Raw genomic sequence first — 21,335 nt, forward strand, 5'->3', positions numbered from 1 at the left:
ATGAAATAATGTCATTTGCAGCTACATGGGTGGACCTAAAGATTATCATACTAAGCCAAGTAAGTCAGAAAGAGAAAGACAAATACCATATGATATCACTTACATGTGGAATCTAAAATATGACACAAATGAACTTATCTATGAAACAGAAACAGACTCACAGACATAGAAAACAGACTTGTAGTTGCCAGGGGGGGAGGAGGGTGCAGGGGAGGGTTGGATTGGGAGTTTGGGACTAGCAGATGCAAACTATTGATATTATATATAGATTGGATAAACGACAAGGTCCTATTGTATAGCACAGGGAACTATGTTCAATATCCTGTAACAAACCATGATGGAAAATAATATCAAAAAGGATATATAGGGCTTCCCTGGTGGCGCAGTGGTTGAGAATCTGCCTGCCAATGCAGGGGACATGGGTTCGAGCCCTGGTCTGGGAAGATCCCACATGCCGCGGAGCAACTGGGCCCGTGAGCCACAACTACTGAGCCTGTGCGTCTGGAGCCTGTGCTCCGCAACAAGAGAGGCCGCGATAGTGAGAGGCCCGCGCACTGCGATGAAGAGTGGCCCCCGCTCGCCGCAACTGGAGAAAGCCCTCGCACAGAAACGAAGACCCAACACAGCCAAAAATTAATAATAATAATAATAAATAAATAAAAATAAAATTTATAAAAAAAAAAAGGATATATATACATGTATAACTGAATCACTTTGCTGTACACCAGAAATTAACACAACATTGTAAATCAACTATACTTCAAAAAAAAAGGTAACTGGCACCAATATGTAAGATTAAATAAAGGAGAGAAAGACTGAAGGCAGGGAGACCAGGTAAAAGACTAGGACAAAAATGAGGAGAGATTATTGATAAACCATCTCCTGAAAATGTACTGACTGGATGCTGATCTGGATCTATCAACAAGAAACTTTTGCATAAAGATAACATTCTTGGGCTTCCCTGGTGGCGCAGTGGTTGAGAATCCGCCTGCCAATGCAGGGGACACGGGTTCGAGCCCTGGTCTGGGAAGATCCCACATGCCGCGGAGCAACTAGGCCCGTGAGCCACAACTACTGAGCCTGCGCGTCTGGAGCCTGTGCTCCGCAACAAGAGAGGCCGCGATAGTGAGAGGCCCGCGCACCGCGATGAAGAGTGGCCCCCGCTTGCCGCAACTAGAGAAAGCCCTCGCACAGAAACGAAGACCCAACACAGCCAAAAGTAAACAAATAAATAAATTAACTTTAAAAAAAAAAAGATAAGCATTCTTTTGACTGATTAGTAAGTTTGCGTCTTACCAGGACTCACTAAAAATATTTTTTAACAGAAAATTGCTACTTAAGTTCAGAGCTCTCCACTTATTATATACACATTTCTGAATTTGTATTGTACTTCAAAACAAGAAGTTAAATTAATGTACTGACTGTATCATGTGGGCCAATCCCAGAACTATAAGCAACTCTTCAGAGTATTATGTGCTTTGGAATATGAAGAAAGAACTGCCAATAAGCTACATTTATACACAGTGGGAATTAAAAATAATATTACATCCTTCCAACATATGAAATGATAATATAAAAACATAAATATCTTCTCTAAAACAATCAGTAACAGCAACAATGCTTTTCATGGCACTGAGTAGTCACCTTTTTTGTTGGAGAAGAGAAAGGTGGTTATCACTTGGATTCTATCTCCTTCCCTTAATTAGAAGGCAACATTTGGCATATATAACTATCCCTGTTTAAACATCTAAGTCCACGTACCTCCTTTTACACCAGTGGAGATGAGAATGGGAGGAAGGCCATCTTCAGGAATAAGGTTCATTGCACTGCCAACAGGACTTCCAACCTGAGTTATACTTCCAGAGAATAGAGAAATATCCGTCTAGGACAAGCAAATTAGCAAAGAGAGCATTACACACAGTTGAAGACTTGCGCAGAATAGAGTCCAGACTACAAATGGGAATTTAAGTGAAAATTTCAAATTCATACTTTTTGAAAGACAGCACAAGATACTCATTAACCTGTGGTTTCCCAAGGACTGGGCTTATACTATGAAAATGTTTATAATTGTATAGTTTCTCCTTTTGGCATCATCAAATCATAGTAATGAGAGAAAAGGTCTTGTAACCTGGGTTAAAGCTTCCTTTACCAAGGTTTCTTTTGCCATAAAAGAAAAATATTTTTTAAACTTGCAGTGGCAACAGAAACAAACTTTCAATATTATCTCGTAATTTCTGAACCTTGAGAATTGGGGTGATCGTTGTACAACAATGTGAATGTAATTAAAAATGATTAAAATGGTAAATTTTATGTTATGTCTTTTTTACCACAATAAAAAAAATTAACTTTGATGAAAGAGTTTTCATTTACTTTGTCATGAAATTAAACTTCAAGTTCGTTTTTCTTTGCATTAATATGAAGATCACATTAACTACACTTAATAAAGTATAATGTTGCAAAATACATTTTGAGTGGGGTTAAATCCACTTAATTAACAATTTAATAGAATATGCTCAAAGATCTATTGAAATGATGCTCTATATTCTTTGTAACTTAAGCAAGAAATAGAAGTTTTAAGCACTATTTACAATAGCCAAGACATGGAAGCAACCTAAGCATCCAATGACAGATGAATGGGTAAAGATGTGTTACGTACACACACACACACACACACACACACACACACACACACACACACAGGAATATTACTCAGCCATAAAAAAGAACTTTAAGCACTATTTACAATAGCCAAGATATGGAAGCAACCTAAGCATCCACTGACAGATGAATGGGTAAAGAAGATGTGGTATACACACACACACACACACACACACACACAGGAATATTACTCAGCCATAAAAAAGAAGGAAATAATGCCAAGTGTAGCAACATGGATGGACCTAGAGATTATCATACTAAGTGAAGTAAGCCAGAAAGAGAAAGACAAATATCATATATCACTTATATGTGGAATCTAAAAAAAAAATGATACAAATGAACTTATTTACAAACTAGAAACAGACTCACAGACTTAGAAAACAAACTTATGGCTACCAAAGGGGAAAGGGGGGTGGGTGGGTGATAAATTAGGAGCTTGGGATTAACAGATACACACCAGTTTACATAAAATAGATAAACAACAAGGTCCTACAGTATAGTACATGGAACTATATTCAGTATCCTGTAACAACCTATAAAGGAAAAGAATCTGAAAAAGAATATATATATATATATATATATATATATATATATGTATAACTGAATCACTTTGCTGTACACCAGAAATTAATACAACATTGTAAATCAATAATACTTCCATTTTTAAAAAAGAAAGCTTTTACAAAGTTAAAGGAAAAGCATATAAAAACTTTTTAACATGTTTAGGGACTTCCCTGGTGGCACAGTGGTTGGGACTCTGTGCTCCCAATGCGAGGGGCCCAGGTTTGGTCCCTCATTGGGGGGCTGGGTGCCGCATGCATGCTGCAGCTGGGAGTTCGCATGCTGCAACTAGGGAGCCTCCCAGCCACAACTGGGGGGTCCACGAGCCACAGCTGGGGAGCCTGCCTGCCGCAACTGGGACCCGGTACAACCAGATGAATAATAAAATAAGTAAAAAATTTTAAAAATACATAGGATTCTCATTTAAAAAAAAAACTGTTTAACATGTATAAAAATGTTTATAGCAGCTTTACTCAAATAGCCAAAGTGTGGAAACAATCCAAATGTCCATTAATAGGAAAATAGATAAATTGTGGTATAGCCATATGATGGAATATTACTCAGCAATAAAAAATATTTACTTTTGATGCACACAACACAGATAAATCTCATTAAGTATTTTTTTAATAAATTTATTTATTTATTTATTTATTGGCTGCATTGGGTCTTCGTTGCTGCGTGCGGGCTTTCTCTAGTTGCGATGAGCAGGAGCTACTCTTTGCTGCAGTGCGCAGGCTTCTCGTTGCGGTGGCTTCTCTTTGTTGTGGAGCATGGACTCTAGGCACTCGGGCTTCAGTAGTTGTGCTCACAGGCTCTACAGCGCAGGCTCAGTAGTTGTGGCGCTCAGGCTTAGCTGCTCTGCAACATGTGGGATCTTCCCGGATCAGGGCTCAAACCCGTGTCCCCTGCATTGGCAGGCAGATTCTTAACCACTGTGCCACCAGGGAAGTACCTCATTAAGTATTAGAGTTTAAGAAGTTAGACACAAAACATTATATATCATATTTTTCCATTTATATGAAATTCAAAAACAGGCAAAACTAATCTATGGTGATACAAGTCCGAATAATGGTTACCTTGGGGGAAAGGGGGCAGGTATTGACAGAAAAAGGGCATGAAGGAAACTTCTATAGTGATAGAAATGTTCTGTGTATCTTTATCTAGGTGGTGGTTACACGGGTGTGTGTGTCTATATGTATATATAGAGACACACATACATATATGTATGTTCAACATGTGTTTCCTAAAGATTAAGGCTCCTTAAGTACTCTGCTATATATATTTTATACTTGAATAAAGATTAAAACTATTTAAAAAAATGCCTATGTCTTATATTTTTGTCTATACTCTCTATAATTTAGGACTGTAAGTTTTTAGTGGGTTTTTGCTAAAAATTTTGCAGTGTTCTCAGTACATCGTCCTATTAGGAAATTTGGAAAATTTCATTGGCTAACCATTACTGATTTGAAGTAAATCAATAAAGTTAGATTTAGAATAGGAAATAAAGTAACGTATTCTAACTTGCTATTTAGTGATGCATAAAATCTACCTTTTGATATCATAAGAAGTGGTCATCTGGCTTCTACTTAAATATCATCTATGAAAAAAAGTTGTTTAATTTACTGAGCACCTTTTAAGTGCCAGGCACTCTATTAGGTCATAAAGATGAGAAAAATATATTCAACTCTGGCCCTAAAGAATTTGTTTTCCCTCATTTTACCAGATGAATATTAAAATTAAGTGTTGAACAATGTGAGAGCACAGAAATAAAATAACTAACTTGTTTTAGTTTCTCTTAAACTGACCTGAACTTTGTTTCCCTATAATAGTCATTCACTAGAGCTTCCTCATTCATTCAAAAAATTTATGCTTTAAGAACCTATCATAGGGGCTTCCCTGGTGGCGCAGTGGTTAAGAATCCACCTGCCAATGCAGGGGACACGGGTTTGAGCCCTGGTCCAGGAAGATCCCACATGCCGCGGAGCAACTAAGCCCATGCGCCACAACTGGAGCCTGCGCTCCAGAACCCACAAGCCACAACTACTGAGCCCACGCGCCACAACTACTGAAGCCTGTGCTCCTAGAGGCCGTGCTCTGCTACAAGAGAAGCCACTGCAATGAGAAGCCTGCGCACCGCAATGAAGAGCAGCCCCCGCTCGCCGCAACTAGAGAAAGCCCACGCACAGCAACGAAGACCCAACACAGCCCCCCCAAAAAAATAAATAAATAAATAAAAATAAATTTAAAAAAAAAGAACCTATCATATAATTTAAGAGATGTAAACGAAGTTTTGTAGAAAGAAAAAAGTCATCACTGTATAAACACTATAGTTATAATTGATTCAGGTAAGATTGTCAAAGGACAGTAAAATCAGGGGACTTCCCTGGTGGTCCAGTGGTAAAGAATCTGCCTTACAGTAAATGCATGGGACACGGGTTTGATCCCTGGTTAGAGAATTAAGATCCCACATGCCGCGGGGCAACTAAGCCTGCGCACCACAACTACTGATCTCACGTGCCTCAACTAGACAGCCTGCGTGCCGCAAACTACAGAGCCCACATGCCCTGGAGCCCACACGCCACAACTAGAGAGAAGCCCGCACACCACAACGAAGAGCGCAGGCGCCGCAACGAGATCCTGCATGCCTCAACGAAGACCCCACGTGTTGCAACTAAGACCCGAAGCAGTCAAAAATATATAATAAATAAATCTTTAAAAAGTATGTGTGTGTGTGTATGTATATATATATATATATATATATATATATATATATATAAAGGACAGTAAAATCATTGACTGAAAGATTGTAGGGGAACAGGACACCCAGAGTCTCAAAGTATCACCCCTCACATTACTTTTCAATTGCAAAGAGGATAAGCTACTTTTGCAGTGGAGAAACACAGGAGACATCAATTTAACCAATTATCAAACTGATACTTCTTGATGTGTTCCACTAAGAAATGACCATCACTTATGGTAGTATTATTCTTGCCAAAAATATTTAATCTGAAACTAATCATGAGGAAAAAAACAGAAAAACACAAATTACGGACTTTATGCCAAACATGGCGTAAAGGCTTCAAAAATGTTAATGATGTGAAAGACAAAAAAAAAAGTGGGAGAACTGTTCTAAATTAAAGAAAATCAAAGAAACATGAGAACTAAATGCAGTTGTGATCCTTGATGGTATCCTAATTTTTTAAAAAAGACTTTATTTAATAAAAAAAAAAATATATATATATATATACACACACACACACACACACACACACGTGTATAAACGAAAGAATAAAGAACATCATGGGACAATTGGGGAAATCTGAATATGGACTATATACTTGATAATACATAGAATTATATGTTAAATTTCTTTCTCATATAGTTATATTGTACTTACGTAAGAAAATCACTTGTTCTTAGGAAACATAAGCTGAAGTATTAAGTGATAAAGTGCAACTTATCCTCAAATGGTTCCTCAAAAAACAAAGTGTGTGTGTGTGTGTGTGTGTGTGTGTGTGTGTGTAGGGGTAAAGCAAAATGGCAACAATTGGTGAATATGGGTGAAGAGTATATGGGGGTTCACTGTACTATTCTTGCAACTCTTCTGTGGATTTGAAATTTTTCCACATAAACAATTGGAGAAAAAATGAAATTTTCTTGACAAAGTCATTGTATAGATTCAAAGAAGAATAAGTCATATAGTTCTGGCTGCTGTCCTCTGCGGCCACAGAAAAATCCCCCAAAACAGACTTAGACATATTTAAAGACAGTGACATGGTTAAATGTACCTTCACCAAACAGGACATTTATCTCTGTATGTCAATAAATCTAATCTTAATAACACGCAATTTCAATTATAACCAAATCCACAAATTATGTAAATTTCTAGAAAAATATTACTGAACATAAATGTAAATAAACAGTAACCATGAAAACTTCAAAAGTAAAAACTTTATCCAAACTCTGATCCTCTTATTTTATTTTTAAAAAAAACCCAGACACACATACTTAGTTGGAAGTGATCACCTTATTATAATCTTGACCACCATATTCAATGGGGCAAACAGCAATAAGAAAGGGACCCACTGTATAAACGATCCTACGTGTATACTTTCCAATTATGGTCCTAGGTGGCTCTATTCTTTCACAGACTCAAAAAAATGTAGCTAGTATTTGACCCTTCTGAAAATTAGCCCCCGAACTGTGACCAGTGTATCCTATAGAGACAAAGTAAATGTGACAGCACAGTCTGAGCTAGTTTCCTTAGGTAAATTATATGAGTCTTCCATCCATTAAGTCAGTGGTTTATTTTTAAGCTTTAGAATCCTCTTTAAAATTCTTACTTGGAAACACAATAGGCAGACCAGAAAAAAGTAGAGATGCTCGGGTTGAAGACAAAGGAATAGAAGGATTCCTCAGCCACCTTCATATTTCCTGGCCCTTCCTCACCACGGCAACTCCCTGGCAGCTACCACAGAACCTGGGGAATATGCTTTGAAAACCAAGGTATCAAGGGACCAGGATTCGCTCTAGCACAGCCTCTAGCTACAGTAGTAGACTGAGCTCACCTGAGAACAACCTTTATAAGAATCTTTCTCCTGAAAAAACTTCCAAATATAGAACAAACAAGAACAACTGGTTTTGCCACATTTATTTTACCCCTAGACACACACACAAGCATGCCCACACACATACACACACATGCACTAAACTGTATCTGAAGTCTATAGGGTTCCACAGAAAGGTCACTCAACTTAGAAAAAGACAAGACAGAGGCAGAACAGTGCTGAGTAAAGTAAGTACTCAATTTTAGTTGCTGTTTTGTTTTCTTACCTCTGCTGATAGGGGACTGGTAGTTACTGGCTTGACTGGGTCATGTGACACAGCCAGGGTTCCTGCAGAGGAAGTTCCATTCATGGTTAATTTGGCTGCATCAGCTACTTCTCCATTAGGCAAGATCCCATCAGCAAACCAAACTCGCCTCTGCTCTCTGGGCTGAGCCACTTGAGGAGCCAGAAAAATAAAACAGGTAACACTGTGACATTGATAGGGTTTCTAACATCAAGAAGAGAAGGTCACCAATCTCAGATGTACAAAGAAATCACTATTTAGCATTTTATACTTCTAAATATAATTGTAACTGTACAAAAGTGGTTATAAATTAATAAAAATACACATTTAAATATACTCCTTACTTCTGTAATTTATATGTAAAGATTTAAAACACTTTGCTTTAAAGTATTAAATATGCCTATGATTATGTCACATACTCTGTCCCATATCACTAACAGAGAAACTAGGGAAGGTGTCTGAAGTGTCTAGGAAATAAACTAATAGCCCGGAAAAAATATCTAGAAATAGACATCCACAGCTCCTAAAAGTATGAGGTTTCTGTAGGAATAAAATATCTGGAAAAGTGATACGGTATTTTTAAAAGGCAAAAGATGCCCTGAAGAATGCTGAAGAATTATTAATTAATAAAAGAAGAGTTGGCACAGATATGTAAGAATTAGGAAGCAAACTGACCAGATCTTTGGCTAAAGTGTAACTGAAGAAGAAAAAGACTGATCTGGCAGTGCAGATAGTGAAATGCAGTAGTCTGCATTTTAGTAAAAGGATGGGGAAAAGCTGGAAAACTGAGTCTGACGAAATGATCTCTTTAAATCCAGTTTTGAAAATCAATTCAAATGGCCAAAACAAAGAGAGACCAGGAAAGAACAACAAAAACAACAAATGAAGTAAAGAGAATAAAGACTTTAAGAACGAAAGCCTGAGCTCAGAAGAGTATGATAATGTCAATAGAAGTTTTTGATCTTCAAAAGGGGAGGAGGGCTATTTAACAAGGGGAAGGGAATATTGCTAGACAAAAAGATATAAAATTAATGAAAGAAGACAGAGTTTAATTATCAGGGGAGACTTCTTGACAGATCATTTTAAGGAAATATTTGTTATTTTTACTACTGATAATCCCCTGAACTTACAAAGTGCCTTTCATCTGACAATATCATAATCATAAAGATATCATAAACTAAAATAAGTTGAGCCTATGATTTTCTACCTATCATATGATATAATCAGAATTAAAGTTCTGGATTTTATAAACGTCTGTGTACCTAACACAGTATTTTCATATTTTTACAGGGATAGATTAAAAATGAAAAGAGAAAATGGCAATATATATTCCAAAAGGCAATACTAGAATGGGCTGGTCAGAAAAAAGAATTCTTATTTTCATCACTTACTAAATTCCTGCAAAGAACACTAAGGTAGGCATGAGGCTAGGATTTTGCAGGCTGATTTCAAATTCTGCAACTCTTTTCAAGTAAAAGCAAAGTAATTACTCCATTCTTAAGTTGGAGAGGGTACTGGCATATTTTTAGAGGTGCCTCCAAAATATCAGGCAACACAATATTCTTCTTTACTTGCCCAGAAATAGTCTCAACACATTTCTCACCTTGTTCTTGCACTTTAATAACCACCCAAAGGGACTTATCTGCAGTGTGTTAAAGACTTGTGATGTAAAATCACATCAGCACCTTTTCAGAGGAACTTGGTGAGGAAAAAGAGAGAGAATAGCACATGATCCCCTACCTTCTGCTCCAGGGTGCTTTAAAACTCCCACAGGTACCATCACAGTGGGAGGTGGAGAGCTCAGGGCTCCTGAGGCCTGAGCTTGCTGCAAGGGAGGGATAGTAGAACAGTATTCAGCAGGATTGTTAGGGTTAGGGCTCTGGCTTGAGGCACTCATCATGTTCTCCCAGGCTTGAGCTAAAGCAAATACAGACACAATCAATGTGAATGGATTGCAAAATATGGACATCAAGACCTCCACAATACTGGATAAATAATGTAGTTCCTGCTAATTAACACTCATAGTATGTCTCTCTTCCAGCTAGTGAAGGTATTAAGGAGATCGGTGATTTTATTCAATAAAGGAGACCATGTAGTTAAGTAAGCTATTTGGAAGTAACAAATAAGAATTACATGATACTTCTGATATAGACTGATAGCGGATCAGTCTGAGGTTAATGACTAGGTCCCTGGCATCTTTAAAGGGGACCATATATTCCCTTAAGAGGGAGTAAAACAACATTAAACTTATTAAGGACTTGCAACTGGGATAGCATTTAGGCATTTCTGGTGGGTAGGGCAGGTTTAATATTCAATGCATTTTATAAAATTCTATCAAAAATCAAAATCAGGGGCTAAAATAGCATAACTCTACTATATGATATCTTTTGTTTCATTTCTAGATTTTTAGGCTCTTCTTAGTTGAGGTAAAATCTCATTTTAAAAATTCTGAAGCCTAAAGCTCAGGAGAACACATCTCAACATTTTCGTGAATTTTGCTTTTGTGCAATCATTACCCTGTGTAAAAGTATCCAGCAAAAACAACCATTTCACATTTTGGTGTGTCTCAAAAGCACAGGACCCATTTGAACATGAAAATGTGCCAATATCATATAAGTGCCATCAACCAATATGAATGATCACAAATGTGTTAAGGTTCTGTATACTCTATAATTTTACTAACTAAATACTGACATATCACCTATTGTTTTTAAAGTAAATAAGATGAAAGATACTACAGAAATGAAAGATATAAATTTTATCTTCTGGGTTCAGGTAATATCACATGCCCAGGAATAGAAACCACCCAATTTTTGGAGCATCTTTTTAAAAATCTCATTCTACATCAAAGAATGATCCATAAGATTTTGAATACTTATTGCCTCCAAACTGCAGGACAAAGCTAGAAACAACAGCTATGCTCCTTTGAAAGCACTGGCAGGAAGAGTGAAGGAAGAGAAAAGGAGAAAGGGAAAAAGGGATAGGGAACACTGAAAAGCATCAAATTAAATATTCAGTAAAAGACCAGGCTAAGCCATGCGAGAGGAAAGACGTTGGAAAAACCACAAAAGTAGATTATTTTAGGATCCCCTGTTAAGGGCATCCTTGGCTTAATAAAAAGTAAGTATTCCATATGAATCCTCTGCCATTTCCTTCATCTTTAGCTATGCCAAGTTAAAAAAAAAAAAAAAGCCATCAAGTTGGAAGACCTCAACAAATAAAAGAGGTATCAGGTACTGAAATTAAGCAGCATGCTCTTATCTGTGGATAAATATCCAAAAATGAAATCATCACCGAGTGAAATAACCACCATCTGAAAAATGACCCTTAAAGAGAATGAATTCATATTTGACCAAAATTATAAGAATTCAGAAATGGGAGGAAATTGGGTGGACCATAGGAAATTAGAACAGATCAGATTAAATGACATGCAATAGGTTAATAAGGAAGCAACAGGAAAACATCACTATGAGCAATGCAGACACACAGAGCAGGAGGGGCCTTGAGCAGGTAAGTTTCAGCCTCCAGGAGACACATTATCCTGGCACAAGCAGCAGTGGTGTCTAAGTTCAACATTTTATGTCTATTAGTAACTGTTCTGGCAACTGTACAAAGATGCACTCAAAGAGAAAATACTATACAGCTTGATCAATTTTATTGTATCTCTTTACAAGAATACTCGGGGGTTTTTGTTTGTTTGGGGAGTTTTGTTTTAACTAAAACGCCCTTGGATTTATTTCCAGTCCCGCAAAAGCTGAACACTGGATAAGCTATATTTACCTTCTCCTGGCCATATTCTTTTACCACATAAGTAAATTAAAAACTATTACTCTTATGACAAATCTAAGTAGTATTAAGATGATAACTGACAGAAAAATGCAATTTTCTATTTGATTTGAGATGCTAAAATATTTATTTTTAACAAGATAAGTGAACCAAAGTGTCAATAAGAATGTGTTCTAAATTATTAAGATATTCCCTAGAAAGAGAACCTTCCCTTGAAAGGAAAACCTCAGCCCAATTTTAATATTTCATCATCTCAGTGGTCAATAGCCCCCTCCCCACTCCCACTCCAGTCATTTCACAGGAACATTAACAGCCACAGAGCACCAGATTTCCACAAGAATTTCCTTTTTTCCTGCAAAACTTACCTGACTTTAGCATTTATTCATTAAATTAGGCACAGGAATTCTGAAATGCTAAGGTATTTTTAAATTTTTCAGGTAAAGTTATGACATTTGAGAAGGTGAGCAACTTGTAGAGCAAGGAAGGAAAAAAACAGTAGTCTTTTCATTGGAATTCTCTTGTTCTGTCTCAATAACTGTGAATTCAACCTGTTTTAATACTTACCATTCATTAGCACTGAATGGCAGATTACACATACTCTAGCTTCCTTTCTATCCATGTATAACAGTTTACATTTCAAGCTACAGCAGGAAGCACAGAAAACCTGCAGGAAAAAGAATATACTAAATTTACTTAGGATCACAGTATAAAGGAAGTAAACCAATACTGACCAACACTGAGTGACAGGGAACCGTACTAATACAACACTAAAAACTTCAAAGGAAAATGCAATTAAGGAAGCTGGGTGCAAGACCCAATTCAAAAGCAAGAAAGAGATTAACATGTCTGTCAAAAATAAGGAAAGTGAAATTGCTGGCTGAGAACAAAAATCTTAGCCAAGATTACACACCAAATACATAGCAGGGGAAAAAAATCTAAGCTGCCCTTAGGCAAAATTCCTGTACACAATATCACATAACATGGGCGTTTAGAATAGTAACATCTGCTATTTCTGTTTGAAGAGGCAATATAGCAGGTGAAATAAACAAAGACTGGGAATTCTGGGCTTTAACTTCTGTTTTTTTTACTGTCCTTATGTGCAGAATAATAATCATACCATCTGCTTTCACTGGTTTGCTATGAAGGCCAGGAAAGATCAAAATACACAACTCAATCATAAAAATATGCACAGCCCCAGCTACAGGGAATCAGAGCAGACAACCAAAAACTGGCCATGCCAATTTCCAGCACTTTATTTCCACTTTCCAGGGTCAGTTCCCGACAATCTTACTTTCTTCTCCCTTCCATACCAGGCAACAAGGATCTCCTTAGGCTCCCTGTTAAGATTTATTTTCTTGAGAACTCATTAGTCCCTTATCACAGAGAGCTTCATACAGGCAGAAAGGTGTTCCCAGTAGTGTAAATTTTACTAATCCAGTTTTTATGGACAGTAAGTATCCTATATCTTACAAAGATGAAACAAGAGATGAGGTCCTATTAAAGACAAAGTGAGAGCAATCATCTCTTCTTCTACTAGATGTAATTAATATACCTAGCTAACATGACTACCAATTTACATTTTTCAGAGGCTTCACATTTTCAAAGTAACTCTGTGATACAGGGAGAACAGGGGATATATATCCTTATTTTCTATCAGAGGAAACTAAATTTGGATGGTTAAAAGACTTGCTCAAGTTCACAGCAAACTGTATGAATAGTAGGCACTTTACATACATGTATTATCTCATTCAACCTCATAAATTCTATGAAGGCATTCATTTATAATTAACAGAGTTAAATAAACAAATGTGAAGTAAAACTGCTGTCATACAGCTAGTAAGTTACATAAAAAGTCTCCAAAAGCTCTGTTCTTAACCACTACGTAATAGTGTCTCATACTATTCATGTATCATTTTGAGACTCTGACTTTTCCTTCTCCATCACTATGACCACATCCAGTCAGTCATTAAGTCCCGTTGTTCTCTCTCTTAAATGGTTCTCCCCAAATCCCACCTCTTCCTCTCCATCCTATGCTGCTGCCTTTATTCAAGCCTTTATTGTATGAGGCCTAGGAGATCATCAAAATCTATTATCTGTCCTCCTAACCTTCAGATGTGTCTTTCCAATTCATCTTTCACACAAATACCAAATGATAGAACTTCATAAAAATTAAATTGAATTGTTAATCTTGAAATCCTTCAATAACCTTTCTAATCAAGAGGTAAAACCAAGAAGCCTTCATTCACTCATTTATTCCACAAATATTTGAGCTCTGATTATGTACTGGGCACTGGGCTACCCTATTGGGTGTAGCAGTGAACAAAACAGATATGGCCCTTGCTTTTGTGGAATTTACAGTCTACAGAGGTTAAAATCTAAAATCAAATAATAACACAAGTGAGTGTAAAATTACTTGCTTCAAAAGAAGTACATGGTAAAATAAGATCATGTAATCTAGGTTTTACCTAGATTGGCAGGGTCAGGGAAGATTTTATTTAGGAAATGACAGAGACAAAATCTGAAGCATGGGTAAAAGTTTTCTATGCATAAAATGGTACCAAGGAGAGAGACAAGAGTAAGCAGAAGAAATACCATGTGCTTGGGTGCCATTAGGGTTAGAACATGGCTCTATCAAGAAACTATAGAGGGTTAATGTGGCTAGAGACCCTGAGAGTTAAGGGATGCATGGAATAAGATGAGGCCAGACCAAGCAAAGGTTCTCTAGGTTGTATTAACAGTTTTGGTCTTTTTAACAGAGCAATGGGAAATCACTTAAACGTTTCAATCAAAGAGAAAGACATGATCAGATCTGCATGACTGCAACGTAGGGGAAAAAATAGAGGGGAGCAAGAATAAATTTGGGATGGTTCAACATAAAAAATCAAAAGAGGGCTTCCCTGGTGGCGCAGCGGTTGGGAATCCACCTGCCAGTGCAGGGGACACAGGTTTGATCCTTGGTCTGGGAAGATCCCACGTGCCGAGGAGCAACTAAGTCTGTGCGCCACAACTACTGAGCCTGCGCTCTAGAGCCCGCGAGCCACAACTACTGACCCCATGTGCCACAACTACTGAGGTCCACGCGCCTAGAGCCTGTGCTCTGCAACAGGAGAGGCCACTGCAATGGGAAGCCTGAGCACCTCAACAGAGAGTGGCCCCTGCTCACCACAGCTGGAGAAAGCCCGCATGCAGCAATGAAGACCCAACATAGCCAAAGATAAACAAGTAAAATAAATAAATTTTAAAAAAAGAAAAAAAAATCAATATAATACACATTAACAGGATGAAGGGGAAAAAACATGTGATCATATCAATTGATGCACAAAAAGCATTTGACAAAATTCACTCTTTCATAATAAAAACAATAAAAAAAACTAGAAGTAGAAGGAAACTACCACATCATAGTAAAAGCCACATATGAAAAACCCACAGCAAACATCATACTCAAAGGTAAAATATTGAAAGCTTTTCCTCTGAGATCAGGAACAAGGCAAGGATGCCTCCCTTCACCTCTTCTATTCAACATGGTACTGGAAATTCTAGTCAGAGTAATTAGGCAAGAAAAAAAAAAATAATAAAAGGCATTCGAATTGGAAAGAAAGAAGTAAAATTATCTCTGTTTGCAGATTATGTGATCTTGTATGTGGAAAACCCTAAAGATTCAACAAAAAAATCTGTTAGAACTAATAAATGAATTCAGCAAAGTTGCAGGATACAAAGTCAATAAACAAAAATCGGTTGTATTTCTATACATACTAATAATGAACAATCTAAAAAGGAAATTACAAAAACAATTCCATTTACAATAGCATAAAAAAATAAAATATCACACTGGATAAAATATTTGTGTTATATATAATGGACAAATGGCTAATATCCATAACATATAAAGAGCTTCAATAAAGTAATAAGAAAAATACAAATACCTCCAAGGAAAAACAGGCAGAGAACTCACAGAGATAAATTCACAGAAAATTAAATAAAATAGCCAATAAATAAAGAAATACTAAGTATCACTAGTGACAAAATAAAAATTAAAGAATGAGATATTCTTATTCTATGGTACAGGCAAAGTATTTTTGGTTTTTTTAAAAACTGACATCATTCAATGGTGGAGAGGGCTTAGAGAAAAGAGGAACTTTCTCCCATATCCTGCTGATGGTAGCATAAATTGGTAGGTTAATTTAACAATATCTTTAAATTTTTTAAGTGTTCATTTCCTTTGACTCAGTACATGCAATTTAAAAAATTTATCCTACCAAAACACCCACATATGCAAAGAGATGTATACAAGAATTATCTCTGTATACTTTGTAATAGCCGAAAGTTGAAAACAACCCGAATGTGCAGGAAGAAGAGGAATGGTTAAACTGCAGTATAACCATAAAACGGAATGCAATTCATGCTGTTAAAAAAAATGAGATAGGGGCTTCCCCGGTGGTGCAGTGGTTAAGAATCTGCCTGCCAATGCAGGGGACATGGGTTCGAGCCCTGGTCAGGGAAGATCCCACATGCCACGGAGCAACTAAGCCCGTGCGCCACAACTACTGAGCCTGCGCTCTAGAGCCCACGAGCCACAACTACTGAAGCCCATGCGCCTAGAACCCGTGCTCTGCAACAAGAGAAGCCACCGCAATGAGAAGCCCGCACACCACAACAAAGAGTAGCCCCCGCTCACCACAACTAGAGAAAGCCCGTGCACAGCAACGAAGACCCAACGCAGCCAAAAATAAATTTAAAAAATAAATAAATTAAAAAAATGAGATAGTCTGTATGTACTGACTGACATGGAAAAGTAACAGTCAAGTTGGGGATGAGAGCTGGATGGAAATAGGGTCTTTTTCTTTCTCTCCTTTTACTTTACATAAATGTTTTAGGTGTTGGATTGGGATCTTTTAACTTTGAGTAGAGTTTCTTCTGTATTAAAAAAAAAATAGAGGAAAAAAGAATATTAACTGGTGCCATGGGTTGAACTGTATCTCCCCCAAATACATAAGAAATCTTAATGCCTATTACTTCAGAATATGACATCATTTGGAGATAGGGCCTCTACAGAGACATACAAGTTAAAATGAAGTCATTAGGGTGGGATCCTAATCCACGAGGACTGGTGAACTTATAAAAGGGGCAATTTGGACACAGCATGCTTACAGGGAGAATACCATGTGAACATAAAGACAACCATCTATAAACCAAGGAGAGAAACATGGAACAGATCTTTTCCTCACAGTTCTCAGAAGGAACCAACCCTATCACCACCTCCATCTCAGCCTTCTAGCCTCTGGAATTGTGACACAATAAATTCCCTTTGTTTAAGCCACCCAGTTAGTGGTATTTTGTTGCAGCAGCCCTAGCAAACTAGCACAGTTGTGAACTTTCAGAAATAGAGGACTCGTGCTTTGGGAAAATAACCTCAAAAAAGAATGAAAAAAACCCAAAAAACAAAGATACCTTTTTAAAAGCGCGAGCTAAGGTGCAGCATAATGCAGTTAAACAGAAGGAACCAAGAATACCGATCCTTGCCAATATCCCACGGGTTTATGAACAGTGTTGAGGGAATCCTTTACGTTTCCAATGGGCTCAGAGAAAGACACAGTAGTTAGAAAAGTGGATAATTTGCCAAGGGACTACCTGGAATGGCAAAGAAATGGCAGACAGGCAAAGGTATACATTTCTGTGGGATTACCCATGCCACAGAACTACATGAAATTGAGTGTAACATAACAGCACGAAACTACTGGACAGTGCCTATGACTGACATATCAATAGATAGTGTACTGCAATATAAAATGAAAGAGAGACCTGGAAACACTGACCCTCATTCTCAAAAAGACAAAGATTATGATGTAATAAGACCCTCAGGTCATTAGAATTAGTACCATGGAAAAGATGGACAGAATCTAAGAGATATGAACTGACTGAGAAAGGGTTAATAATCCTGGATTTTAAATTACTGGATAATATTGAATTTGCCTAGAAGACCAAGGTGAAGTTGTCTGCCATGAGCCAGGTCAGTCAGTGTTTCTCAACAAAGGCAGTCTTGACATTTTGGGTGGGCCAATTCGTCACTGGGCAGCATTGTCCTGTTTGACACAGGACATTTAGCAGTCCTCGTCCCAGATTACTAAATGCCATTAGTGACCCTAGTCATTATGACCACCAGAAATAACCCACCACATTCCAAACATCATCTAAGTATCTTCCCTAGTTCTCTGAGCTATAGGCTCAGATGAGTAAAGTCAGTTCTAGAAATAAAGAGAATTATATATTTGTACATGTGAACTTCTTATATTGCTGAAGTATCATACCATATACCTTCATTACCACAACTAACACAATCTATTGCATTTATTTAACTTATTCTCCATTTTCCCAAACTAGAATGTAAACTCCATGGAACAATGAATGAAAGTATTGTTAATACTGATATCACAGTGCCTGAAATAACATAGGTACTTGATAAATGCTTATTGCTTCCTGGATTAGTAAAATGATTGCACAAATGAATATATGAATGGAGAAACAAACATTAATGTGCACTTATCAAGGAAGGGCTATATCATACATGCTCAAATTCACAACTTCAACAATGACAAACACATTTTAAGCAGTTTATTAATATTAGTGACCTCAAGTTTTATAGGCCAAATGGTTATGAATGACCTTAAATGACAGGATCTGTATGATCCAACTAACTGTAAAGAGACAAATTATGATGATTTATAATACATATGCTACATAATGTTCCAGCGAAATATTAGTTAAAATGTTCCGTTTGTGTGTAATTTTCTTTAATGTGGCACTTCTGGGTTCCAATCTCAACTTTATCATTCACTAGCCAAATAATTTTATGGGAATAATTTAAAATCTCTGAGCCTCAGTTTCTCCTCATATGTAAAACTGAAATATTAATATCCTCCATGTAAGGTTTTTACGAAGATTAAATGAGATAACCCATGTAAAATGTAGCACATTATAGGTACTAAATATACGATGGTTCCCTTACATCCCTTTCCTTTTAAAATTTCCCACTCATGGCTTTCCACATAACAAACCCTACTGCAAAATTTATGAACAAGCTTCATATTCAGTACCTTTTTTTGTGCCTATTTATACCCCCTTACAGTGTGAATAACACTCCATTGCAATTCTTGAAAATTCAAATCATCAAATGATCACTTATTTCTTTCCAAATTAGAAAGTAGAAAGAATGATGTGCCAAGTCTTCAAAAAGCCCTGTAATTATGACAAAAATAACTGCCTTGCAAGAACAAAAACCAGGAGAGGAAAGTGCTTGTGACTGACCAATATCCAGCCACTCACAAAGACCAGTGACAGTAATAACTTGTAAAAATTCTTAAGTGCAAAAGAGTACTTTACCCTTGCATATTAACAAATACCAAAATCAATGTAATAAGAACTAAAGCAGTTCAATCAGATTCGAACCCTGCTTCTGTCTAAACACCTGCTGCAACTTTGCTGTTATTAATTGAAAACAATAATTATCAGAGTCATTTTAAGAGTGTATCTGGCTACAAAGGGTCCCTGACTAAACCTTTAAACTTTATTTCCAAGTGAGGCTATATAAACAGAAAGAGTTGTAAGAAAATAAGATTCAACATAAAACCTTAAACTTGTATGAAGTTATCAGATTCATATCCTTTACTATACTCTGAATTAATTTTTTATATATCCTGTTATTACCTTGTAAATAACACACTTACAATGCATTATAAGAGTAATATGTGGGTTAAAAGTGCTAATTTGTAAAAAGGCAAGCAATTAAAACATATCCCTATTTTTGTAACCATACTCTGGTCATTCTCGATTTAAAAAAATTTTTATTATAGAAATTTTCAATCATATAAAAGTATACGTAACAGCATAACAAACCCCCAAGTGCCCATTACCCAGGTGAGACCGTTATCAAAGCCAATCCTCACCCACTTCTCCCCCATTTAATCATTTTGAAATACATTTCAGGTATCATTTAATCTTTAAATATTTCAATATATAATCTCTGAAACATAGGGACTATTTTAACATAACAAAACCACACACCTTAAAAATGAACAATTTCTTAATATCAAATATCCAAGCGGTATCAACATTTTAAAAAGTCACATATATATTTTTAATACTTTATTTTTTAGAGCAGTTTGGGGTTCACAGCAAAATTAAGCAGAAGGTACAGAGATTTTCCATATACCCCCTACCCCGGCTACATGCCTAGCCTCTGCCATTATCAGCATCCCCCACCAGAATGGTACATTTTTTACAATCAATCAATCTACACGGATACATCATTATCACCTAAAGTCCATAGTTACATGAGGGTTTACTCTCGGTCTTATACATTCTATGGGTTTGGATAAATGTATAATGACATTTATGCACCATTATAGTATCATACAGAGTACTTTCACTCCCTTAAATATCTGTGCTCTATTTATCCTTCCCTCTCCACTAACCCCTGTAAATCACCAATCTGTTTGTCTCCATAGTTTTGCCTTTTCCAGAATGTAATATAGTTGGAATCATACAGTATATAGCCCTTTCGGATTGGCTTCTTTCACTTAATAATATGCATTTAAGATTCCTCCACTTCTTTTTAAGGCTTGATAAGCTCATTTCTTTTTAGCACTGAATATTCCTTTGTCTGGATGCACCACAGTTTATCCATTCTCCTCCTGAAGGACATCTTGGTTGCTTTCAAATTTTGGCAATTGTGAATAAAGCTGCTATAAACATTCACGTACAGGTTTTTGTGTGAACATAAAAGTTTTCAACTCATTTATATAAATACCTAGGAGCATGATTGCCAGACTGTATGGTAAGCCTATGTTTCTCTTTGTAAGAAACTGCCAAACTGTCTTCCAAAGTGGCTGTACCATTTTGCATTCCCACCAGCAATAAATGAGAGTTCCTGTTGCTCCACATCCTCACCATCATTTGGTGATGTCAGCATTCTGGATTTTGACCATTCTAATAAGTGTGTAGTAGTACCTCATTGTTGTCTTAATTTGCATTACTCTTATGACGTATGATGTGGGCAACTATTCATATGCTTATTTGCCATCGTATATCTTCTTTCACGGGGTGTCTGTTAAGGTCTTTGGCCCATTTTTAAATTGAGTTGTTTGTTTTCTTATTGAGTTCTCTGTATATTTTGGATAACATTTCTTTATTGGAAATGTCTTTTGCAAATATTTTTTCCCAGTCTCTCGTTTGTCTTTTCATTCTCTTCACAAGTTATTTCACAGAAGTTTTTAATTTTAATGAAGTCCAGCTTATCAATTCTTATCATGGATTGAGCTTTTGGCATCTAAAAACTCATCACCAAGTCCAAGGTCATCCAGATTTTCTCCTACATTATCTTCTAGGAGTCTTATATTTTTGCATTTTACATTTAGGTCTGTGATCTATTTTGAGTAAATTTTTGTGTAAGGTGTAAGATCTGCATCTAGACTCAATCTGTTGCA

The 21,335-nt window shown here is 36.7% G+C and overlaps 1 protein-coding gene across 4 annotated transcripts in view; it reads right to left on the reverse strand.

The window, feature by feature from the left end:
- ZFYVE9 (zinc finger FYVE-type containing 9) overlaps positions 1 to 21,335 on the reverse strand; it is a 185,743-nt gene that overhangs the window by 73,717 nt on the left and 90,691 nt on the right. For 2 of the 4 annotated variants that reach the window (XM_061184218.1, XM_061184216.1), the window contains exons 5-8: positions 12,421 to 12,520; positions 9,811 to 9,987; positions 8,053 to 8,222; positions 1,762 to 1,882 (exon numbers count right to left, since the gene is read on the reverse strand). In XM_061184218.1, the coding sequence (XP_061040201.1) occupies positions 1,762 to 1,882; positions 8,053 to 8,222; positions 9,811 to 9,987; positions 12,421 to 12,520 (568 nt within the window). The remainder of the gene's footprint in view (positions 1 to 1,761; positions 1,883 to 8,052; positions 8,223 to 9,810; positions 9,988 to 12,420; positions 12,521 to 21,335) is intronic. The other 2 variants (XM_061184219.1, XM_061184220.1) reach the window with 2 other exon arrangements.

The sequence above is a fragment of the Eubalaena glacialis genome, chromosome 3 (assembly GCF_028564815.1).
Source record: "Eubalaena glacialis isolate mEubGla1 chromosome 3, mEubGla1.1.hap2.+ XY, whole genome shotgun sequence".
In the NCBI taxonomy this organism is placed as follows: Eukaryota; Metazoa; Chordata; class Mammalia; order Artiodactyla; family Balaenidae; genus Eubalaena; species Eubalaena glacialis.